The sequence below is a fragment of the Zeus faber genome, assembly GCF_960531495.2.
Source record: "Zeus faber genome assembly, chromosome: 15".
NCBI classification, from domain to species: domain Eukaryota; kingdom Metazoa; phylum Chordata; class Actinopteri; order Zeiformes; family Zeidae; genus Zeus; species Zeus faber.
Genome location: NC_137194.1, coordinates 5,306,866 through 5,332,139, shown reverse-complemented (window position 1 = coordinate 5,332,139; position 25,274 = coordinate 5,306,866). Strand labels below are relative to the sequence as shown.

Genomic DNA, 25,274 nt, shown 5'->3' with positions numbered 1-25,274 from the left:
TACCCATCATGTGAATAGAAGCATTCAGTTGCGTAAAAAATGCCACCACTCCTCCCCATCCAAATGATTTTTACATGAATACACTTTGAAAGTGTTCAACTTATTGAAACATTTATTAAATAACTGTACTGTGAATAATTTGGGCAGTGTCATTTAAAAAAAATTGCCAGTACAGAATGAATGTTTACACAAGGAAAACATATTTCACTTTTCATATTGACACCTGGTTGTTGTTTCAAGACAGACTTGAAAATTGTGAACCTATCCTTAAACAAACTGTTGTAGCTGCTGCTGCTGCTGTAGTTAGACAATCAGATGTCACATTTAATCAAAGAACCCCTCTGTGATTGGCTCTGTCTTTTATACTTTTCTAGATCTGGGAACAAAAAGAATGGAATGCAGGTATCATTTGACTAGAGAAGTTTTGATACTATCTGTCATTGGGTTATTCCATTCAATACCTTAAAGGTATTGCCCCTCCACATGATGAAGCAGCAACATGGCCAGTCCAGTTGGCAGTCAGCACCATTATAAGCCCGTCTGATGCAACTGGGGCTCCTGCCGTTGACAAGACGGACACCTCCAGCAGCAACCCTCCAGGAACCGGTGACTCAAACATAATTTACTTCATGAAAATTAAACAAGTTAAGGTCAATGGAACCTAATGGAGCAACATTGGCAAATAAACTTAAATCAATGTGTGCACTCCAAAAAAAGACAACTGTGCTGTCTAAAATTGCTAATGAAGTGTGAGCGTGTTATATTACACCAGAATCTAGTGTGCAGTTATGCACGTGTTTGTGTATGTGCATTGTGAGTGTTTGTGCTCAACAAAGAAACTTAAACTAAGTCAATGGAACAGAAGTTAAGGTTTATTATCACCATGCTGACGTTGTCCGGTGTGCGGCCATCGCAGTACAACGTGCAACCGTCTATGTATCTAATAAGAAGAAGAAGAAGGAGATCGCGGAATGCAGCGTATTGGGCAAGGGCCACAACGCACAACGGTGCAGATAAATGTTTGTGCAAAGATATTCTCCTCATTCATTATTGTTAAATGACTATAAGTCGCGTCCCCGTTCGTCAGGGGGACGCGACCCGATCTCGTGCCAAGCGAGCGGCGCCGTTTTGGACTCCGCGGCTTCCCGTAGCGGTGCGCCGGCTCGTTAACCCTTCGGCGTGCGGCGCCGAGCAGCGGAACGAGTCCCCTCCTTGGACGAGTCGTCATGCGTAATGGTGTCGGCGTCGGTTGTCTGAGGACGGTCACGGTGACTAAACCATGGGCAGGCGAGGTAAGGGCGCTTCCGATCCGCTCGGTGACGCCGATCCGTCGCGCCGCGGCGGGAGGCGCGCGTCGCTTTTTGGAATGTTGTTGTTATTATTGTTATTATTATTATTATTATTTGTTTTAGCTTAATTGAGCTAACGATGCTTGCTGTCAGCGCGTCTGGTGCGGAAAGTTTACCCGCGTTTACGTCGTTTTTTGTTTTTTTTTCGGTTGTTGTGTATTGACCGTTCTGTTTTTGTTTTATCGGTACGTTCATTCTCAGCTGGCATTCTTTATTTTTATTTTTTTTCCCCCCCCAAAACAGTATTTTAAGAACAGTTTTAGGTTCATGGCTCGTTGGCAGTTTGGTTCTATCTGTATTGTTGTTACTTAACTGTTAATATTTCTGATGTGGGCGCGAATGAAGTGCAGCTGTGTTTGGGTTTCATTCCACGAGGGAGAAGGGAAGCCGGTTTGGTGATATGACCATCAGGATGAGAGAGAGGGAGATTTATTTTGGTAGCGGACACATACGAATACAGAAGCGAAAAACAGTTTCATCAACAGACTACAAGTACCATAATAATTATAATACCCTTTCAGTTAGGGTTAAATATGCATGGCATTTTGGTTTTAATTGCACTATTTGACTTCCTTCTAAGCACTTTGAGCTGCACGGTGTGCATGAAAGGTGATGCTCAAGATTCGAGAGGTTATTTGTCACAAACCTATACATGTGCAGTGGAGTGGCATGACTTCCGGTGATTATGGCGCTACAAGCTCTAAAAAATAAAGGTTGTTACGATAACGCGACAAGCTGCCCCGCCCGCTTAACGCAGGGGCAACATAACAGTGTCTTTTACAGGCCAGTAAAGATAGGAACGTGCTGCGTCGTGGCATGTTAACATAAACACGACCGTTTGGAGGAGAGCTCCGTGCAGGTCAGACTAGTCGGCGACAAGGAAGACGTTTGACAGAGTCACGTGGTTTCATTCGTGGGTTATGCATATTGTTATTGGTAAGTTGGAGTTAATCAGTATTTTGACTTGAGTTCCTTGGCACATTAAGGTTAATGATACAATGAATATAAAAGTTTAGTGTCGTGTTCCAAAATTGCAGTACTGATCTATTCATTGCTTTGTGGATATTTGTATTGTCTTAGCATTGGGATTGACCCTATGCATGGTCCTTTGTGTTTAGGTGAAAGTAGTGTTTCCTCACACTTTAGCTTCAGCACACAGGCCAGAGGCAGACTGTTTTTTGTTTTTTTGCCTCTTCAGCTCAGATGACTGTCTTGTGTCTTTTTAAAACATTTTTATTTTTATTTTTTTTCCACGACCAGTCGTTCCCTTTCAGCCCCACTTTCAAAATGTTGCAAAGTGCGACGTGGATTCTGCTGAAGTTGGCAGAACTGAGGAATTTCCCTTATTTTGACTGTTTTGTGGGTCTTCAGACGAGCACAGGTCAGGAGGTTGGCGCTTGTGCTCCTTCTCTTTTCAGTTCTCCTAATTCCAGGTGCATCTCGCCGCCCGGTGGTCGTGATTTTGTTTCTGGCATCAATAACTATTTACGAGCCAAATACTGCTGATGTTGAAAAGTCTGAAATTCCCCAAGGAGTTAAGAAAACATAGTTAGGTGTGGTAAGAACAAATGAGAGGTTTCAAGTTACAAGAATGCCAGTTTTCTGAATGGCTCAGAAGGTCAGGTTGGATGTTGTGTTTTTGCCTTGTCGTGGAAAAGGGGGACATGGTGATATCAAACCACCAGCCTTGATCATGGATAAGCCTGTAGTCAAGCAGACGGCAGTAAGGTTGATCTACTACGGCACATTAATGAAACGACTCAAACATAACCCGTTCACTCCCTGCTTGGGATGGGAAATGGGACTTGGCTACCGTGCTGCACAGGCATTTCATTCCCATTTGACATGTCCTTAAATTAAAGTTGATGGAGTGCTGCTTGACAAGCTGGCTGTAACGAAAAAGTAACTGAAACTGAAACTTGGCCTATAAGGCAGGTTTAAAAAAAAAAAAAAAAAAAAAAAAAGCATTCAGTATTTGTCACATTCCAAACAGTCTGTGTGAAATATGAAAACGTTTGGGATACATTCTCTGTGACCCGGCTGAACTCTGCCTTGGCTGCTTTATAGTAAAAGGGGGGAAAAAAGAAGAAGGAAAACACAGGACTATTTGTGTTTCATTTCTGTAAAACCCTGGTGGCAGTAGACACTCTTTCATGCAAACAAAGTTGTAATCAAATACATGAAATTCACCTAAACCTCCCTTGACTGAAATGACTGAAGATTAAGGCTGGGTATTGATACTCAATACATTTTAAGTTATCTACGAAGACCCAATACCAGGTAGTATCGAAACCTCTCCAGTCAAACTATACCAGTCCATGCTTAGTTGTTAGAGGTTGTGAACATTAATTAGGCTGCCACTAAAAGCTGATTTTCTTGTCTCCTCAACTAATTAGAAACATAATTCACAATTTTTCAATTCTGTGTTGAAACAACAGCCAGGTGTCAATATGCACAGTGAAAGATGTTTTCCTTATGTAATCGTTCCTCCTATACTGGCTATTTGTTGAAATGACACCATGCAAATACTTCACAGTACAGTCTTGTACAGTTATATAATAAAAATTTAAATAATTTAACACTTTCCAAATGTTTTAGTGGCACGGTGGCGCAGTGCATTGCACTGCTGCCTCACAGCAAGAAGGTCCTGGGTTCGATTCCCGCCTGGGGTGCTGTTGGCACCGTGCTCCGGCGGGTTATCTCCCAAATAGGAGCCTTTCTGTGTGGAGTTTGCATGTTCTCCCCGTGCGCACATGGGGTTTCCTCCACCTCCCGTCAGTAAGGACCCCCACCAAAAACATGCACCCATCATTGTCTGACCAGTGATGGACATTTATCATCTGGTCCCCGGGCGCGTCCACGTATGCTGCCCACTGCTCCTGGCTGTGCCCCCGGAGGAAGGACAAGCCAGGATGGGTCAAAAGCAGAGAATCCATTTCACCGGCCACCATCAGAAAGCATGTGCATGTGCATGTGTGTGTGTGTGCAAGCATGTGTTGTAGAGTGGTGTGTTGCGTGGTAAATAAAGACTGTTTCTTTCTTCTTGTTTCTTTAGTGTAAAAATAATTTGGAAGGGGAGGAGTGGTGGCATCCATTGACATGGACATGATGGTTATTGTAGGGGGAAAAAAAGGTACTGAAAGAAGTACTCTATTGGTATCGGTATCATTTTGCTATTGGTACCGGTGGCAAATTTTTTTGTATTTTTTACCCAGCACCAATGAAGATGAATGTCTTCATGAAAAAGTTTTTTATTTTACTTTTTTTTTTCATTTTATGAATAAGATAGACTACATTGACTCTAATAATATAAAGACTTAAACTAATCTGCAATGGATTCAGCTGTAGCTGTAATAATTACTCACACCAATTCTTTTTTTCTTATACAGTATTATAATTTTATACTTTTTGTTTAATTTTTTTGGTATGGTATCCAAGTGGCAATAACAATTTTTGAAATGTGAATATTTGAATGAAAACATTATTTTTATAAAAAAAAGAAAAGGGACCCCTCCGTCGGAACCCCTCCGCGGGCCGAGTCCGGGGCCGCGGCTCCTACCCTTGAGACACGCAGCGTACAGGTAGGCGGCCGCGACGCGACAGGTGGGACTCGACCCGATTTCCACGGCGCGACTCGCAATTAGGAAAAAAAAAAAAAAAAACAAGAAATAAAATCGATGGTAAGCGACGCCATTCATTCTCTCTTCCGCAGTTTTAACTCAAGAGACTTTTGTCGGGAAAGGAAAGACATTTTAGAATCCATTTGTTTTCAGGGGGGAGGGAGAAACCGGAAGTGAGCGGCGTCCGTTTGGGGGCTTCGTTTTATTTATTTTTTTTGGAATTAGCCGAAACCGAAAGTAAAACTTTGTTCTAGAGGATGCGCTGGTGTTGCCCTCCTCCTCCTCCTCCTCCTCCTCCTCGCCACGCAATTTCCTCCGAACTTCAATTTGCGAGTGTTACAACGTGTTCCCTCGGGCGGCGGACGTAAGACGTTTTTTCGGAATTATTTGTTTTACGACAATCGGGATTTAAATACGGCAGTGGTACCGGAGATCCCACTATAAAAGAACATGGGTAGAAGGAGACGATGACGTGTGTGTGTGTGTGTGTGTGTGTGTGTGTGTGTGTGTGTGTGTGTGTGTGTGTGTGTGTGTGTGTGTGTGTGTGTGTGTGTGTGTGTGTGTGTGTGTGTGTGTGTGTGTGTGTGTGTGTGTGTGTGTGGTTGATTCAGTGGATGGCAGTATCACACCCCCGGTGTGAAACAGAGGAATAGCACAGTGTTCGACCTTTTTATTTATTTATTATTATTTGTCATTGTTTTTCCCTCTCCCAGGTAGTTTGCCAGAGCCTCAGAGTGGGCTTCCCTCGCCCTGTCCCAGGTACAAACTCCTCCATCCGGACTCACACATGGTACGTTTTGTCCTTCTTCCATCTTTTTTTTACCCACCCCTCTTCCGATCGGTACTAATCACCGACCCGACGGCTGCGGTCGCTCTCAGGACGTGCAGGGTTACAGGCGGGTGCGCTGGCGAGTGTGGCTGTGTCGTCTGGGGGCCGCCCTGTCCCTCGGCCTCCTCCTGATCCTGTTCCGCTGGCGCCAGCGGCTCGCCGTGGTCGCCCGCTGCAGATCCTGCCCCCTGGCTTTGGCGGACGTCCTGCTGCTCCGGGTGAGGGATCCAGGACACTTAACGCTTCCCTACGCTCGGCTGAACGGAAACAATATTTCCCCTCACGGGTTTATCGCATCTTCTTAGGCGTCTGGCACGTTTCATACACAAGGGCAGAGCTCCTGGTCAAACTCTTTTTATTTATTTGAATGTTTTTTTTTTCTTCTCCACCACTGTCCCGGAACATCCCGAAGACACAATAAAATGTTGTTTGTTCACTCTATGATTACATTATAATTGAACAGCTGAATCTGATTAGACTGATAAAATTTGGATTTGGGTACAGCCCTAGTTTTTTCATCCTAGATGCCTCCCAGGGTGGATTTCTGTTCATCCTAAAAACATATTGTATTATCTTATCCTTCCCAGGATGATGGCAACACAGGGCTAGACTCTCAAATATGGCGGGATTCGAACCCGCACCCACCTTGCTTGTTGGGACTCTTAACGGCACTAGAAACTCAGTGAGACGGTTTACTACACACAACAAAACAGACAAAATAATAACAAAGATAAAATGGTTAAAGTGAATTTAAAACTGGTTGATTATACACACTCTGAAGCAGAGACCTCATTTCACCGGCCACCATTGAAGTGTGTGTGTGTGTGTTGGTCACCATCACTGGGTGAGTGCATGTGTTGTGGTGTGTGTTTCTTTGTGACGTATAAAAAGGATTCTTCTTCTTAAATATAATATAAACATTTTGAGCCTAGATTTAAGTACTAAGCATTTGGGTAGCCATGTGTAAAGTTTAAATCAAGTAAGGTTGTTGAAGTTCAAAATGTACTTAGAATCGTTACCTGCATGCGGTCTGAAATGGCGATTTAATGTCGGGTGTGTGTATTTATTTGTCCTGGTGACTTCCATCAGGACAATTGCGGGCACCAGTATGTGGTGGAGGTCCTCGCAGAGGAGGTCGACGAGGGCAGGTCAGTAGCACGTCTTTTTTTTATTCTTTATTTCCTCTGACAGCATCCATTTAAAAAAAAAATAAAAAAAAATAAAAATCTGGGGATTTTAAGATAAAGCTCTGAGTGGGAATGATGCTGCCCGCTCATCTCAACGCGGTTCCTCTTCCTGTTCAGTGCTGAGCTGGCGCTGGATGCGGAGGAAAGTGGCGAGTGGCGAGACACGGTCCAGCTCCACGAGGAGAAGGTAAGGGAACCACCCTAATGGCTTGGGCGCCGGCCCAGAGATGGGTGCTGAAATGGGCGCCTCGCTCCTTGGGATGCCATTGGTCACCGGTTCCCCCTCCCCTCGCAGAAAACGCTGTTGCGCTACTACCTGTTTGAGGGGCTTCGCTTCGTCTGGCTGGCCCGGAAAGGATCCTTCTGCCGCGTAAGGTACTGTGGAGCTGATGGAAATTGGTTGTCCCCGAGGAGTTGACACTACCGTTGTGGAGCTGTTGGAAATCATCAAACCTGTTTCTCTAACCTCTACACCGCGTTCCAAATTATTATGCAATTTATATTTTTCTCAGATTTTCCTAAATAGTCGACGCAAATGACAGTATAATTTTCAAGTCATCAACCGTTAGGGTATAATTTGAATGTTATTGAACAAACCTCCCTGATAACAGTATTTTTTTCAAAAATAAAAAAAACTAAACTCACTGTTCCAATTTATTATGCACAACAGAGTTTCAAAACATTTTATAGGTTGTAAAGAATTGAAAATGGTCATTTGTTGAATGTGCAGCATTAGGAGGCCATATTTACTGAAATCAAAAGCTATTTCAATCAAAAACATCTTAACAGGCCAAGTTCCATGTGAACATAGGAGCCTTCTTTGATATCACCTTCACAATTCTTGCCTCCATTGAACTTGTGAGTTTTTGGAGAGTTTCTGCTTGAATTTCATTGCAGGATGTCAGAACAGCCAGAGCTGTTTTGAACTGCCTCCACCCTCATAGATCTTTTGCTTGAGGATGCTCCAAAGGTTCTCAATAGGGTTGAGGTCAGGGGAGGATGGGGGCCACACCATGAGTTTCTCTCCTTTTATGCCCATAGCAGCCAATGACACAGAGGTATTCTTTGCAGCATGAGATGGTGCATTGTCAGGCATGAAGATGATTTTGCTACGGACGGCCCGGTTCTTCTTTTTGTACCATGGAAGAAAGTGCTCAGTCACAAACTCTATATACTTTGCAGAGGTCATTTTCACACCTTCAGGGGCCCTAAAGGGGCCTACCAGCGCTCTCCCCATGATTCCAGCCCAAAACATGACTCCGCCACCTCCTTGCTGACGTGGCAGCCTTGTTGGGACATGGTGGCCATCCACCAACCATCCACTACTCCATCCATCTGCACCATCCAGGGTTGCACGGCACTCATCAGTAAACAAGACTGTTTGAAAATGAGTCTTCATGTATTTCTGGGCCCCCTGCAACCGTTTCTGCTTGTGAGCATTGCTTAGGGGGGGCCCAATAGTAGCTTTATGCACAACTGCAAGCCTCTGGAGGATCCTACACCTTGAGGTTGGTGGGACTCCAGAGGCACCAGCAGCTTCAAATACCTGTTTGTTGCTTTGTAACGGCATTTTAGCAGCTGCTCTTTTAAATCGGATGAATTTGTCTGGCAGAAAGCTTCCTCATTCTGCCTTTATCTGCACCAACCCGTCTGTGCTCTGAATCAGCCACAAATCTCTTCACAGTACGATAATCACACTTAAGTTTTCGTGAAATATCTAATGTTTTCATACTTTGTCCAAGGCATTGCACTATTTGAGGCTTTTCGGCAGCAGAGAGAACCTTTTTCTTTCCTGTGCTGCTTGAAACCTGTGGCTGCTTAATAATGTGGAACGTCCTTCTTAAGTAGTTTTCCTTGAATCGGGCTCACCTGGCAAACTAATTATCACAGGTGTATGGGATTGATTTCAGTGATTCAAAGAGCCCTGAGACACAATACCATCCATGAGTTTAATTGAAAATCAAAAAAATGTAATGTTTAGGACCCTTAAATCCAATTTGCATAATTATTTGTAACACGGTGTAAGTAGACATCAAAGAAAACCAGATGGTTGAGTTTGCTGGCTAAATGCGGTATGACAACAGTGTCAAAAGACAGCTTTGGGCATTTTTCAACTATTGAGGAACTTACTACTCTGCTCCAGCTTCTCACTGTACTTCAGTGCAGTCCAATGGCACGTACGTTTGAGCCTCCTTTTAGAAAATAGGAAGCTCACAATATTATCTTACTGTATTTTTATGTTATACCAGAAAATGGTCACAAACCGCGCATTTTATCAGAGCTGAATCAGCTCGTTTTCTCCATCCATGCTAACACACTCTGGACAAAAATGAGCCCCAAATAAAATAGGATATTATTATTATTATTCAAAACATGGTCAAATACAGTCAAGATACGCTGAGATGTGAGTTTTCCGCTTTGGAAAATTAGGTTAAACGTGTTTTTTTTTTTTTTTTTTTTTTTTTTTTTTTTTTTAAAGCTCATGTTTGCTCTGCTGGGCCGATTTTAGCACGGTGAGAAGCTGCAGCGGAGTGGTAAGTTTCTCAGGAGTAAAGGTTCTGCTACGAACAGTTATAATGGGAACCAACATTTTATATAAAAGACTGAGGAAAAAGAAAATTGAGAACTTATTGAATGAGTAAGAAAATAATGAATGGTAATGATGGAAAGTGAACAATGCAGAACTGTATTTGAAATATGCAAATTAAACAAATTAATTCTAAGATGACTAGGAAGCAGGAGGTGCAGAGATTCTAATATCGGGCAGTGTCGTCTCTAGCCGCAGCGTTTTGCCCCGGCCGCAAACGATGGGTGGAGGCCCGTTGATGCAAAAAAAAAAAAAAACAACCCAAAAAAACCAACAAAACATTGCAGTAACCAAGACTTGAGGAACGCAGTGCGCGAACCACTCATTCCAAATCCCAAAAAGATGGGAATGACCTGATTTGGGCCATAACTCTTGAGTTGTAAGAAAATTGGATTTATGAGTAATTCGTCCACTAATCCATGCGGTTACCGTGGGGGTCCACGCAGAGGGGTTGTTTTGACTGAATTGTTAAATAAGCCTCCCCTTCATTTAGGATGGCATGTGCTTATCCAACGTAAGAGTCCCATTTCTCTTCGACCATCGTCAAATAACTGACCACCACCAAGTTTACTGTCACTACAAATAGTCAAATGTCGTCTCCCCCCCCACACACACACACACACACTCACTTTTTCTACTTAACTGTACCAATCGATTCCTTTTGCGTTGTCCCCGCAGCGTCCTCAACGAGGACTGGACGTGCAACGACCTGCACCGCTTCCGAAAGGGCCTGAGTCACCGGGAGCAGAGCACCAGGTAGCGGAACGATGGGCGAGCGGCGCCGCTGCCCGTGAGCGTTGAACCAGAGCTGTCCTGTTTGCTAACGAGTTGTCCGTCCCCGTCGGTCGTTTCAGGAGGCAGGTCTACGGGTCCAACCTCATCGACGTGCCGGTCAAGTCCTACACCAAGCTGCTCGTCGAGGAGGTGAGGGCGGAGCGGGACAAGTCGACACATTTTGATTCAAGAGGTTTACTTGTCACATACATACAGTATACATTCTTTCATACATGTATGCAGTGAAATGTCTCTGCAACGCACCCCGGAAATTATGCACAATAGTTACTAAACCGAACATAATAGCTAACCTAAACCTACCTAGAAACTAACTGATTCCTAAAACGCAATGCAGTTGGTGAATAGAATAGAATAATATAAATAAAATAAAAATAAAATAAAATTAGACTCAAAGATATTACAAAGTAGGGGTACAAAATAGAAGGGAATAGAGTTATGTATATGGGATAGGCTATTTGTATATACAAATATGTGCAGTAAGTATTTATTAATTTTAAGTATTTTGTCTTGAACAGCAGCGGCGGAACATGTGTTAGATTTTACATTTCACATGCTGTCTGTCTGTCTGTCTGTCTGTCTGGCCCTAGGTTCTCAATCCATTCTACGTGTTCCAAGTGTTCAGCATTACCTTGTGGATAGTGGATGAATACTACTACTATGCCTCGTGCATCTTCCTCATCTCCTTCCTCTCGATCAGCATCTCTCTGTACGAGACCCGCAAGGTGAGCCTGGCGGCCGACGTTTATGTTCCTGAATCCCTCCGTGCAGCCCGACCCGGCGCAGGAAGCCGGCGTGTAACGATGTCGAGACAAGTTTGACGCTCCGTGGCTGCCGACCGTCGCGTAAAAGACGGCCTGTATTTGACAATTAAATGTTGCGTCGTGTTTTGAATCAATACGGCGTTTAAATCTAAACGATCTAAAATAAAAATTAAGAACACTGAAAAAATTATTTAATGAACAATTTAACCTGACAACGATTTTTACTTCTACTCAAATGTCAAAGTTTCCAAGTGTAAGTGGGATCATGCACAACACCATACCGTGTTGCACGCGCTGAAACAACAGCATCCTGACCCAAACGACTGAAGAGGGAACCGATGAAGGAATTGAAGGAACAAGAACTGTGGGAAACAGTTCTGAACTATTTCCGCCGGTTCTTTAGGTTCGTTGGCGGTCGTCCGAGACCCAAACGAACGGGTCGTTTTGGCCGAGGATTCAGTTTGTTTTTCGTTCGCGTCGGGGATTCCGTCAAAAAGGACAAATCGCTCGCGAGCGACCCAGCGCTAACTGCTGCGTATAAATATATCTTCTCTTATATATTTGTGATCTCAGTGTTTGGCGCTAACACAAACTATCTTGTCCCCGGTTCCGCAGCAAAGCACCACTCTGCGCAGCATGGCTCAGCTGATCTCCAATGTCACCGTACGCAGGAGCTCCGGGGGTGCGTTTCCACCACGAGACTAAAGATTTTATTTTCATTGATAGCGATCACATTGAAAATGGATTTGATTTGTTTTTTTGGGTGGGGGGGGGGAATAATGCTTAAAAAAAAGTTGTGTTACATCATCGATCAGACGCTTTTGTTCAAAGTGACTTACAATAAGTGCATTTGTCAGCATATCGAACCAAGGATTTGTCACAGTCACAGTCAGATTAAAGTTCTCTGGAAACAAGTTGTACTAGCAGAGATAAAGAGGGGTTTTTGTCATGAAAGTATGTAAGACAGTGGGGGTGGGGGGTGACGCTCATGGGGTAGACAGGTCAGTGCAAGTAGGGTCCAGCTGTCTGGAGAGACGGAAGACGGGGAGCGACTCAGCCGTTGTGACACATGCGGGGGAGCTTGCTCCACCGTTTGGGCGCCAGGGAAGGGACCGGAATAAACCACCCTTGAGACCATGCAGCGGCGTTTGAAAATGTGATGCATCGCGTTATGTCATCGGTCATCCGGGGATTCATGCACTCAGGTCATTTGGAAATCGTTAAGGCTTCTTAATGCTCAAATACTGTCGTGCTGCGTGACTCCGGCCCATGAAACGAAGCCAAAAACCCTCCATTCATTTGACCGAATGAGTTAGGATTCCATTTCTTTTTGGCGAGCTCGCAATTTAGCCTGTTAAATAACTACAGTGCTGCTTTTTGAAAGGGCATACAGGTGCGTACAGCTTTTTATTTTTATTTTTAATTGTTTTATTATTTTACTGTTCTTCCCAGAGGAGGCGTGTGTGAGTTCAGTGGACCTGGTGCCGGGTGACTGTCTGGTGATCCCCAGGGAGGGAATGCTGCTGCCCTGCGACGCCGCCCTGCTGGTCGGGGAGTGCATGGTCAACGAGAGCATGCTCACAGGTCCTGCAGAGCACATTCTGTGCAAACGGGTTCCAAAGGCAGCTCCGTCTTAAGGGCAGGAGCTGCCTCTAAGCTGACAGAGCGGTAAAATGGAAGTAGAAAAAAAAATATTGGTAACACATTTTTGATTTATATAAATTTAAAAAAAAAACAGAATAAATTATTCACATGAACAATTAACATAGAGGCTCCACAATAGCTATTTTTGGGGTTTTGTGGGAAGTTCTGTAAAGTCGTTTGCATTTGGAGGTTCTTGATTGTATTTAACTTTTATTGGGTTTCATTATTATATATTGCTTTAGTTTAAAGATGCATAAAAATTTGAAGAATTACAAAATCTTGGAGGTTTATTCTTTATATTTATATATTTATTTATTAACTTATTTAAATCAGGGTGGATATTCCGGCAAGGTTGTGTTGGAGTCAAATTTTAAAACTGAAAAACCGACAATGAAGAAGCCAAACACTTATTCTTTCCCTCACCGCCATCAGAGGTGATTGTGTCAACCCTGGCCACTAACGTCTGCCTCACCTGTTTTTTGCTTCCAGGCGAGAGCATCCCGGTGCTAAAAACTCCTCTGGCGGTGGGCGAGGTCAGGTTTGACTCTGAGAGCCAGCGCAGACACATGCTCTTCTGCGGCACGCAGCTCATCCAGGCCAAGGGTGGCGGCTCGGGAGGGGAAACAGCCACTGCTGTGGTCACCAGCACAGGTGAGGGAGGGGGGCGGCTCCCGCTATGACTTTAAGACAAGACAAGAGAGCACTTAATTGATTCAGGCATTGCAGCAGCTCAGTTGGGAACGTGAAGTGCACAATTTACGAAGCTACGCTCTAAATACACAATATTTACATTCAATATAAGTCATGAAAAGCTCAACAAAATACAATTAATAAAATAAGCAATAGAGTAATGAAGTAATAATAAACCGCTCAAGAATATACAGTTTAGTTATTTTCAATCACGCGCAACATTTTTTGCGCTCGTTGTTTACTGCCACTAATGATTAGGAAAAATGCTAGCTAGTATCTTCAAGCAGACCTGTTATGCTTTTCCTTATTTTCTGTCATATATATATATATATATATATAGAATGATGTCGGCTGTTACTCGATGTCTAGATATGTGGCCAAAATGTCAAATGATGAAGTAAACTAATGACAACGTGGGCAAAACACTCAGGCTTCTGACCACTCCCTTTTCAAATTTGTTTCTACTCCCTGCACCAGCGACGTCACGACTTCTGCTCGTCACAGATTTCTTTATATTATCATCTACTCCATTAGATATGCTGTGCTTTTCTCCAAACAAAACCAATAAAAATAGTGTTGTTTTTTTTTATCATATATATTTATTTTATTTTATTTTCTGACATTTACATGGATAAACTACAACAAACAAAAAAGAACAATCCCCGGGTGCGAGAGTCCCGGTGCAATGTTCTTGCATACATTTCACTGCATATATGTATGTAAGTATGTATATGTATGTGACAAATAAAAAATCTTGAATCTTGAATCTTGTCTCCCACAAGCCTGGAGCAGGGCAACTGAAGTCGGGACAAACTTTTAAATGAAGCCATGTCGATCTAATATGAGTGATCGACGTGGGGGTGGGGGTGGCTCTACCCACTGAAACAGCCTGTTTTCAGATAGGAGGCATTCAGAATGGCTCAAATGAGTAGTGTTTTCAGCAAAAAAAACTTCAAAAACATGTTTGAGGGACCTCAGAGACCTGTATGAACTTGTAGCATAACAGGTCAACTTTAAGCAGATGCTTGGCCTTACTTATTATCATTATCCTTATCAAGTGTCCGGTTTATTTGGTTTGTACTTTTGCGCACACTTAAATATATTTATAATATCATAATCATCACTATGACGGCACTCATTTGCATTTCAGGGTTTTTCACAGCCAAGGGCGACCTGGTTAGCTCCATCCTCTACCCGCAGCCAATCAACTTCCGCTTCTACCGAGACGCCTCCAAGTTCCTGCTCTTCCTGGGCTGCGTAGGTAAGCGACACCCCCCCCATTATTATGTGGGTGTGGTTAGTAATTAGAAAATTGTACATTACATAACAGCTGAAGCAGATTCTCACCCATGTACTAGTGCAGAGCGTGAAAATGAACCTTGAACAAACAGTTTTGATGTTTAGTCATTCCTCTCGTCTCTCTTTCTTCACTCAGCTCTGTTTGGGACCATTTACAGCCTTGTGATACTCAGCAGGTCCAACGTGAGTGTTCCATCCATCGTTCTTTTAATGGACAAATGCAGCGGTGTCGCTCATTTTGATCCTGTCCACAGACTTTTCTGAAAACGCCGTTGTTTTTATTTATTTAAAATTTTTTATGCAATTTGAAAAAAAACAAACGCAAAAAATGATTTAAAAGGCTCACATAAGCATTCCAGACCAGTAGTGGGTGATAATATCTCACAAAACCTGATGTCAAACACCACAGAGGACCATGAGGAGCATGCGTATTGAGCTGCTTCTTGTGCGCCGCGATCATAATATTCATACACAGCACTGTACGGTCCATTCCTAAAGTTGGGACTTTTAAACTTTTAATGGCGGCCCCTCAGGCGGCACAATGGTCGTCGGCCGTCGCTCCAAGGTTTCTCGCCCAAATGCAAAAGTTGGGGTCATGACTTCAGCGTTCTTCAAGAAGCTCTGTTTTACCTGTCCACGCAAATACACGAAAACTGAGTTTTGAAAGATCTCCACCCTGGAAGGGGTTTACCAAAAGCCTTGTTTTCAATGACTTAAAATGCTGTGGACAGTTTTTAAAAAATATATCTGTATGAGTCTCAGTCTGCTCCTCCCTCCCCCAGATGACCCACTCCCAGCTGGTGATCAAGGCCTTGGATATCGTGACCATCGTGGTGCCTCCCGCCCTGCCCGCCGCCATCACAACAGGCACCATCTACGCCCAGCGGCGGCTCAAGAAAAATGGCATCTTCTGTATCAGCCCGCCGCGCATCAACGTCTGCGGCAAGGTCTCACTGTTCTGCTTCGACAAGGTGGGGGCCTCGGGGGTTGGAGGGGAAGGTTTTTCACACGCACACGCACGCACACGCACACGCTTGTCTTTTGAATTGGGGGAACGGTGTTTGTCTCTTTTAAAATTGTCCAAAGTTCTCCCACTTAAAGTCAAAGTTTTATAGTGTCCACAAAGTTGTTTCTGCTGCTTTTCAGATGTACGGTTGTTAATGTGGATGGATGGATGGGTGGATGGATGGATGGATGGGTGGATAATTTATCTTCTTTGAAGAGGATGTTCACATCCCAGAGTTGGCGCGGCATCACAAAACTGCGCTGGCGCAGATAAACACCAATAAAACAGATTTTAATGAGACGCGGTGCACAATAGCACAGTAGGTTTTTCCTGGTGTTGATGGATTAATTGCCCCAACCCCCGAATCGTAAGGAGTCTGGTTCCAGAGCGCGTCTCGACGAGCCCTCGCTGCCACGCCCCCCTTTCATGTCAACTGACGCGCGTCCATCACGCTCCCATGAAAGACACGCTCTCTGACCTGCTCTCTTTAAGTGTTACGTAACTTCTGGGGTCTTAATTCACCGGCGTGTTCTTTGCCCAGACGGGGACTCTGACGGAGCAGGGTCTGGATGTGTGGGGGGTGATGGAAGCCGTGAAGGGAGGCTTCTCCGAGCTGGTGCCAGACCCCAGGCTCCTGCCGCCGGGTCCCACGCTCTCCGCCTTGGCGTGCTGCCACACCGTAGCCCTGCTGGAGGGCCAGGCCCTCGGGGACCCCCTGGAGCTCAAGATGATCGAGTCCACCGGCTGGGTACGAATTTAATTTGATTGTGATTCTTTATCACTCTGACCATATTGGAAGAGTCTGTACGATAGTCCTGGAAAAACAACAACCACATTGACAGCTCACAATAAGTGGATTTGAGTTTTGTCTTTGTAGCTTCCTGGTGGTAGATGTTTTTCAAGTTTTTCCTCATTCTGGTCAATCAGTGCAGCTGGATTTTCCTATGTGCTTAATTCACTTGATAATCAAATTGTTGGACATTTGCACAGGGTACTCACCAGGTCCTTGAGGTTTTTGAATTTCTTCCTCAGGAATTTCAGTTCTGAAGTGCTTGAAAAGTCCTTGGGGGGAAAAAAAAAAAAAAAGATAATTGAAAAGCTGTGAAGTTTACCCTGATCTTGTTTTTAAAATTGTCAATTTCCCAGATTCATTTTTACAACAAGGGAAAGGGAAATGTACATATATTCTAGAATGGTTGGAAATAGACACTTATACTAGTAGATGACAATGAGATGAATAATATAATAGATATATAATATACACCGATCAGCCACAACATTAAAACCACTGACAGGTGAAGTGATTAACATTGCTCATCTCAAGGGGTGGGATATATTAGGCAGCAAGGGAACAGTCAGTTCTTGAAACTTATGTGTTGGAAGCAGGAAAAATGGGCAAGCGTAAGGATCTGAGCCACTTTGACAAGGGCCAAATTGTGATGCTGTCAGTGTCCATGCTGACCCCTGGCCACCCCTGAAAGCACCTACAATGGACGCATGAGCGTCAGAACTGGACCATGGAGCAATAGAAGAAGGTGGACTGGTCTTATGAATCACGTTTTCTTTTAAATCATGTGGATGGGCGGGGTGGGGGTCCTATCCGATGGAGCATCTGTGGGATGTGCTGGAACAACAAGCCTGATCCATGGAGGCCCCACCTCACAACTTGCAGGACTTAAAGGATCTGCTGCTCACGTCTTGGTGCCAGATACCACAGGACACCTTCAGAGTCTGGTGGAGTCCATGCCTCCACGGGTTAATGTTGTGTTGGTCACACCATAGAATGATTTATTGCTTATGTTTAGTGAACAAAACAGACGATAAGGAACTTATAAAGAAAATTGCATACTCAATTTTGATCTAAAAAATCGTAATTAGATGATTTTCCCAAATCGTTCTGCCTGGCTTGGAGGTCCTTGGATTTCATTTTGTATTGCCCGAATTAAACCCTGTTTGATCTTTCAGGCTCATCAACCATCAGCCACTCCCTAGAAAAGGTGAAACGCTTTTCTTTTTGTTTTTTTTGTGTCTTTCTCGTAGGAGCTGACGGAGCCGGAGGGTGACGGGCCAGCGCTGGACTCGGAGTTCGGAGGTCACCGGGTTCTAGCGGTCATGAGGCCCCCGGCGGCGGCACTGCAGCCCAACGGAGTGGTGAGTGTTCCTCCTTCACAACAAAATGCCCTTCTGTCGTGTTGGCAGAGGAACAAATACATAGAATTTAAGATTTTTTTTCATGGCCACTTTTTTTTTAATTTTGCTTTTCTTGTTTATTTTCTTATTTAAAGTGACTAGTGCACGCTCGTTCAAAATGTAAGACTTTCTAAGACACTTTAATGGCACAGTTTGACAAAATGTCAATGATTCAGCACTGTGTTCCACAATGGAAGATGAAGCTGCCAGTTAAAGTCAGACCCCGGGTAAAGACACTCTTAGTGACTCAGTCACAGAGCCCTGAAGCCCCGCCCCGCTGCTGGCTTAATATTAATAAACTTTCAATAAACAGCAAATGGTATTCGCTGTTCATTGAAAGTTTGTTCATATTGCACGTGTTTGCGTGTCCAAATTGCACCACATTCGACACTGCACGTCCTTGGGTCACAAGAAATTCACCCGGCAAGGTGTGAAGTAGATCCGATTAAATGGTTGTCGAGATAATCAAAGGACAGACAGACAGACGGACTTTCCTTCTCTCATAGTTAGATGATCGGGTGGACTGGGAGGTCTTGGGGAGTGTGTGTACAAATCAGGAGGCAACGCCCCCTGCAGGAGGTTCATGTCAACACAGGAGGACAGGGGTATTAAATAGCATATATCAGGTACTGTGTGGGGTACGTGTACTGACTGACCTGCATATCACAATCACTATCTGTCATAATGGAATACAGATGAGTTCAGGTCATTTTGTTATACGAGCTAGTAGAACTATTACCTGATGTAACTTTGTTAAACACTTACAAATGTTTAAAATTGCCTTTTTGTTTATTCAACTCTTTATTGATGGACGGCTAGTGATAGTGAGTATAATCAACACCAGTTGACCAAAGTAGTAGTCGCTGGATTTTTCTGCCTTTTTGTTTTGAGAAATGTAACGAAAAAGAAAAACGTAGCTTATAAAAATACCACCATCCTTCAAATCTAAATCCTAATCAAATTGATTAATCCTTCGGCCCTAGTCGACGGTGTTTATTATTGGGGGTGGGGTTTGTTTGCGTACCTAATAACTCCTTTTCTCTCCACCTCTCCTCCGTCAAGTGCGTGAGCGAGGCGGTGGCCATCGTGCGGCGCTTCCCCTTCTCCTCGTCCCTACAGAGGATGAGCGTGGTGGCCGCGGGCCCCGGGGGACAGCCGCTGGTCGCCCTGGTCAAAGGAGCGCCAGAGATGGTGGCCAGCCTCTGCCTCAGAGACACAGGTGGGGAAACGCCTCCATCTTAGAGACCTCACGTCAATGAAGGATTGAAAAAAAATATATATTTTTTTTTTGTTTTTTACCCTCATACCCACATTATAATGGAGCTTAAATACAGGTAGAAATGTCCTTTTGAGACTGGAGAAGACATGAAAGTCAAGCCTGCCGTGCTCAGAGTGAGATTTTTCAAACAAAAGCCCACAGTGTCTTTATTACATTAACAACTAAAATCTAACAAACAGTGAGGGTAGATATGGTAGACACATACGGCGTGTTTCCTGACCATGACCGAGGTGGTGAAATCATGACCGACCGTCGTAAAGATGCGACATCCGTCTTTGTCCTTCCCTCCTTCTTTGTGCCGCTGTCACAGTGCCGCCACAGTTCTCCGACACGCTGCGTCACTTTGCCGGCGAGGGCTTCCGGGTGCTCGGGCTGGGCTACAGAACGCTGGACGCCGGGACCGATCCGAGCACCGTCGAGCGGTCGGGCGTCTTTCCTCCACTCTGTAATCAAGTCCTTGTCGGAGTCGTCGCGACTCCGTTTTCCTCTTGAACCGAACCCGGGTGTGCGTCCGTGTCTCTCCGCAGGGAGGCGGTGGAGAGGGACGTGTGCTTCCTGGGCCTGTTGGTGATGAAGAACCCGGTGAAGCCGGAGAGCGCCGAGGTCATCCACACCCTGAGGCTGGCGCAGCTCCGCACCGTCATGGTGACCGGTGAGCGCAGGGCGCTTGACGGAATATGTCCCTTCCTCCTCAATGCGAGTCCATGTACAGCCGCTGGCTTTCAACAGTCACTTGAAAGTGGGGCGGCGGTATCTTGACTTGCATCGAGGTGAGGAACGGCCGCGGTCAAATGTTCCACATGACTCTGATGTCACTTTAGAAGGCTGGTTTAGTCACAACTTGTCATTCATAGGCTTTTCTGTCCGTCCCCCATTGAGATCATTTAAAACTAAGATTTCTTTAAAGCAAATAAACATGGTAAAAAAAAAAATGCCCTGGAACTAACTTAAATATCTTAATCGAATGGCATATTTACAGAATTAGAATATGTCAGTAACCCTTCCTTAACCGTGACAGGAGACAACATTTTAACGGCCGTCAACGTCGCCAGGAGCTGCAGGATGGTGGGCTCGGAGGACAGAGTGATCTTCGTCCACGCCGCCCCGCCCAGCGCCCAGTCCGCGCCGGTCCTGAGGTTCCACCTGGGGGAGGGCGGGCCCCCGTCCGCGCAGGCCTCCGTCGAGGTCCTGACTCGGGTGGGTGCCCCTCGGCGAGCGATGGCCCCGGTCGCGGTCTCCCGTCTTTTAAAAAAACATCCGGGCGGAGGAGAACCGAGGGGCGGCGGAATCAAACAAGCGCGACAGGATGAGTCACCGTGCCGTGACTCTGTTGTAAATGAGAGGCTGTGTTTAAAGAGACCGAAATGGAGGAATGCCAACGACTGTGAAAGTATTTCGGCGCCGAAGGGGGAGACTATTTCAGTGGCGTTGTCGCGGCGCCTCAGAACTGTTTCAGCTTCATGAACGCGCTGACTGTTTTAGCGTCCAAGAAGGAGCTGTGACACGCCGTCTCAAAGACACGACAGTGACGTGTGCTCGTGTCCAGATCTAGGATCCAACACGGACGGCGGAAGGATTGTCCGCGCCGAGAGATTCCCGGGACATGACGAAAACCCCCCCCCCCAATAATTAAAAGATGGTTCGATAGTCGAATGCTATTCGATTTGTTAAAAAAAAAAAAAGATAAAAATTGCATCTGTATCTGAAAATTCTAAAAATATTTACGCATTGTCTGAGCACATGCGTCCTCTTTGGCCTCTCGCTGATTGAGTTGGAATGTCCTCCAGTGCAAAGGTTCCCAGCCGCCAGGCCGCGGACCGGGCTGGGCCACTGCACATTTGCCACCGGCCCCGTGAGAACGCGGGTGGAAAATGTTGTTTCAAGAAGTCATCAACAGCAACGGCAGCAGGAAACGGAGTCAATTAACACAGGGGTTACACACGGAAGAAAATAAATACGTCTACATTAAAAGACTATTTGGGTCACGAAAATAAACACCCCTGTGTTTCGAGAATTAACTCGGAATTACGTGGCCACCACGGCACCCGCGCACCCGTGGCTGACCGCCACCGTTACGCAGCACCCTCCGCCCGCCTTCTCGCGGCTCCGGTGGTTGGGAACTATCCGCTTGTTGATATGAGAGATCTGTGCAACTGGGTTCCAAATGCTTTTGTCGGTTTGAATGATTTCTAAACAGTGTTTTTATTGTGTTTTTTTTATTTCACTTATTTCTTCATTTCCCCACAGGGCCTGTACCAGAGCGGCGTCACCTATCACTTGGCCGTCAACGGCAAGTCGTTCGCTGCCCTCTGTGACCATTTTCCTGAATATCTGCCCAAGGTGAGATTCCTCGTTTTTACTTGGAGCCACGTGGGCGTAGCTCCGACGCGGCGCCTCCGAGTGTCAGCCAACACCTCAAGCCATGGGAGGACTGATGACTTGACTGTCGCTGCAGGTGCTGATGCGGGCCACGGTCTTCGCACGCATGGCCCCCGAACAGAAAACCCAGCTGGTGACGGAGCTCCAGAACCTCAAGTGAGTTCTGACAGAAGCGTGCGTGCGTGTGTGCGCGCACACACACAAACACACACACGCACACACACACACACACACACACACACTATATCATTTTCACAACAACTCATTTTGATCCTACTCGTAGCTACCGCGTGGGAATGTGTGGGGACGGGGCCAACGACTGCGGGGCCCTGAGGGCCGCCGACGTCGGGGTGTCCCTGTCGGAGGCGGAGGCCTCCGTGGCCTCTCCCTTCACCTCCAGGTCCAACAACATCAGCTGCGTTCCACTGCTCATCAGGTGAGCCGCTCACTCAGCGCGGTGAACAGTTGATGTGTGATGAAGTAAACCTTGATGGATGCGAGGTGGATTTGAGGCAGATGCCGTTCTCATATTTGAGTGTGGATTCACTGGCTTCCCGGCTCCAGCTGCACCGTCCTCCCCTTGCCCCCTGCTGGGTGGATAAGGATGTTAGATTTGGCGTAGCGCCAGCCGTCACTGAGCTTGAAGCATGGAGCTTGAATATCAAACTCTGCTTCTTCTTCCTGGGGCTTTCAGCATCCCAAAATGCACTCGATGCATCTGGAGTGTTTGACTTAAAGGCCAAATCCAGTGTTCACCTCTTAAATGACGTTTCCTTCCTGTCTCCTCCTCCCCTCCGTGCAGAGAGGGGCGGTGTTCTCTGGTCACCTCCTTCAGCCTCTTCAGGTACATGGCCCTGTACAGCCTGATCCAGTTCTGCTCCGTCCTCATCCTCTACACGGTGAGTAGAGGCTCAGTCCCAGTCAACCTGCTTGCTGGCTGCTTGCTACCTGCTTGCTGGCTGCTCGCTCCCTTAGCTAGCTTCAGAATTTGGGCGTTTTAGATTGTAAAATGTCATCAGCACCGGCCTCCGTATCGCGAAAGGACGTATTAAAAGGTATCGACTCCCTGTCCCAAGTCTCAACACATTGGTGGAGGTTCAGTTGGGTGGTGCTAAATGTTCCCTCGTTATTACGCTCCATATGTTCTTTACAAATTTGATTTTTCTACTGTTTCGGTGAAACTTCACGCCTCCCCCTCCCCTCCGTGTCCAGATGAAGACCAACCTGGGCGACCTGCAGTTCCTGTTCTTCGACATGGCCCTGGTGACGCTGCTGGCCGTGGTGATGGGGCGCGGGGGCCCCAGCCAGCACCTGCACCCCCGGCGGCCCCCGGCCAGCCTGCTGACGCTGCCCATCCTGGGGAGCCTGTTCGTGCACACCTGCGTGCTCGTCCTGGGCCAGGTGGCGGCGCTGTGCATCACCACCTCGCAGGACTGGTGAGGACACGACGCGCGGATCGACCCCCCCCCCCCCCCCCCCCCCTGCAAATCATTTCAATGCCAGACATTACTTCCCAATCACAACAGAGCTCCTGAGGCGGAGGCTGTGATGTCATCCTGTGATGTCACTAGTCACACTGCCGTTCCTTGTTCCCAAACCAAGGATCTAGGACACGAGCAGTGATGTGGTTTTGTTTATATTCTGTTACCGTGTTTCCCACGGGACTTGTGATTGACGCCAAACCCTCTAGGGGGGCGGGTTCTGGTGCGACTTTATTTTTAGGATTTTTACAGCTAAATGCATCAATGTGATGCACTTTGAAGTGAAAATTTGACAAGATTCACATTTATTTTATGATGGAGGGGAAAAAAAAAAAAGAAGAAGAAACCAACAATGGTAACCCATCCAGTATCTACTGAAGTGTCAAAGTTGAGCGAATTTAGCCCGTCGCCATAGCAGCGAGCTCAGAAATAATCAATACAACAGAGTTGGCCCAGAGCGATGCCTGACATAATTGATCGAGTGACCTCTTTGCAGCGGTAGAAGTTCGACTTAGATAGATCGAGGGGGACCCACTGCTGTGTACTTTCCTTTTGCCGTCCAGGTTTGTTCCCCTCAACGCCACCACGACCGGGACGGCCAACCTGCCCAACATGGAGGACACCAGCGTCTTTGCCCTGTCGGGCTTCCAGTACATCATCATGGCCGTGGTGGTCACCAAGGGTTACCCGTACAAGAAGCCCCTGTACCACAACGGTGAGCCACCGCATGGGTCGGCCGTGGGAGAGCTGTGGGGAAAAGTTTTGGGGGTTTTTTTGTTTGTTTTTTTGACCGCCCCCTGTTTCCCCTCTGCTCCCAGTGGTCTTCCTGTGCTCGCTGCTGGTGCTGTTCGGCGTGATGAGTTGGCTGGTGCTGCACCCTGGGCCCGTCCTGGGCAAGGTGCTGCAGCTCTACGACATCCCCGACCTCAACTTCAAAATGCTGCTGGTGGCCTTGGCCGCCCTCAACTTCCTCACCTGCTTCGTGCTGGAGGTACGTACGTCCGCAGGCGGAGGGTCGACGGGGGAGTCGGCGGCGTTGAGTTAACCCACCCCCCCTTACCGGTGACGTGACGTCCGCTCTTCCCGCAGGTGATGGTCGACCGCGGCTTGCTGAGCTGCCTGCGCTGTCTGCGCGGCAGCCGCCCGTCCAAAAAGCAGTACAAGCGCCTGGACCGCCTGCTGGCCGAGTCGCCGTCGTGGCCGCCGCTCAACCAGCCGTTCGCCTCCGCCTGCTTCACAGACTTTGGCCTGAGCTAGCGTCCGCTCCACCCCTTCCTTTTTGTTTCCTTCACGGACGCTGCGCTGGGGGAGCAGATGGAGTCCGAGCCACCTCCGCCACTCCACCAAAGTGCACTACGCCCACTAATTTGTTTTCTATTTTATATAAATGTTATACGCCTTTTTTAATTGGATGAAGCGTGACACGCACCTTAGACTGACATCAGTCTGGTTAAGCCATAAACCGCACTCCGGGGGCGGGGGGAGCCGCAGTTCCGCCTGACAGGAGTTCCCAAACATCTGAAGGAATCAAACCTGCGGGAGATGAGCGACTCAACCTGTCAACGGTGTCAGACAAGTTCCTACAGAAACCGCTCTGAGCCTCGCCGCGTTTCGCCCTCTCCGCAGACCTTTTGAGGTGTGTTGCAGGAGGTTGAAGGGAACATTAGTTGTCAATTAGTTATTTACTTCAGCTGCTTTTACCTTTCCAGGGCAAATCAAAATGGCTGCTGGGAAAAGGGTCCATCACAATGAACGGGCCTAGTCGTTGCCTATTTTAGGTCTGAATCACTTTTTCCTCTCTCATCACAATTTGATGTGCACTCTAAAATAATTGTCATTTCCAGAGAAATTTAAACTCAAGAATTAATTTTATAGTGTATGATCTCCACAATAAATTAAGTTCTGGTCTTTAAATGCAGAAACCACTCACATAATCCATGTACTCCAGTGGATGTATGAATTGTCTTGATACCGTACTGTATCCAAGCAGGGAGCAGTCAAGCCGTTTAGTTTCACTTGATTAAATACTTTGAACGGGATAAAGGAAACGTCCTTTTCCACTTATGGCAATCAAGCAATTGTTTTTTGGGGGGGGGGGGGGGGAGCCCTTTCAGGAAACCTGTGAAGACTTCCAGCTTCAACATAGACGTGTCCAGTTCCTCACTGCAAATGGACAAC

At 46.2% G+C, this 25,274-nt stretch overlaps 1 protein-coding gene across 2 annotated transcripts; it reads left to right on the top strand.

The window, feature by feature from the left end:
• Positions 1-1,164: 1,164 nt before the first annotated feature.
• On the top strand, positions 1,165-25,189 carry atp13a2 (ATPase cation transporting 13A2). 2 transcript variants are annotated; one of them, XM_080015748.1, is made up of 30 exons: positions 4,461-4,482; positions 4,850-4,930; positions 5,683-5,759; positions 5,849-6,016; positions 6,888-6,946; positions 7,103-7,172; positions 7,281-7,360; positions 10,251-10,328; positions 10,427-10,496; positions 10,955-11,089; positions 11,744-11,810; positions 12,581-12,712; positions 13,262-13,423; positions 14,613-14,723; positions 14,898-14,944; positions 15,544-15,732; positions 16,309-16,515; positions 17,808-17,918; positions 19,020-19,176; positions 19,547-19,658; positions 19,764-19,888; positions 20,255-20,433; positions 21,484-21,576; positions 21,692-21,771; positions 21,899-22,051; positions 22,418-22,514; positions 22,828-23,051; positions 23,660-23,811; positions 23,915-24,087; positions 24,186-25,188. In XM_080015748.1, exons 3-30 carry the CDS (start codon positions 5,757-5,759, stop codon positions 24,351-24,353), a joined length of 3,402 nt encoding a protein of 1,133 aa, XP_079871874.1. In that variant the 5' UTR covers positions 4,461-4,482; positions 4,850-4,930; positions 5,683-5,756; the 3' UTR covers positions 24,354-25,188. The 2 variants fall into 2 exon arrangements, with proteins under 2 accessions (XP_079871873.1, XP_079871874.1); XM_080015747.1 differs by lacking the exons at positions 4,461-4,482; positions 4,850-4,930 and adding an exon at positions 1,165-1,292 and having other exon boundaries at positions 24,186-25,189.
• Positions 25,190-25,274: the final 85 nt, after the last annotated feature.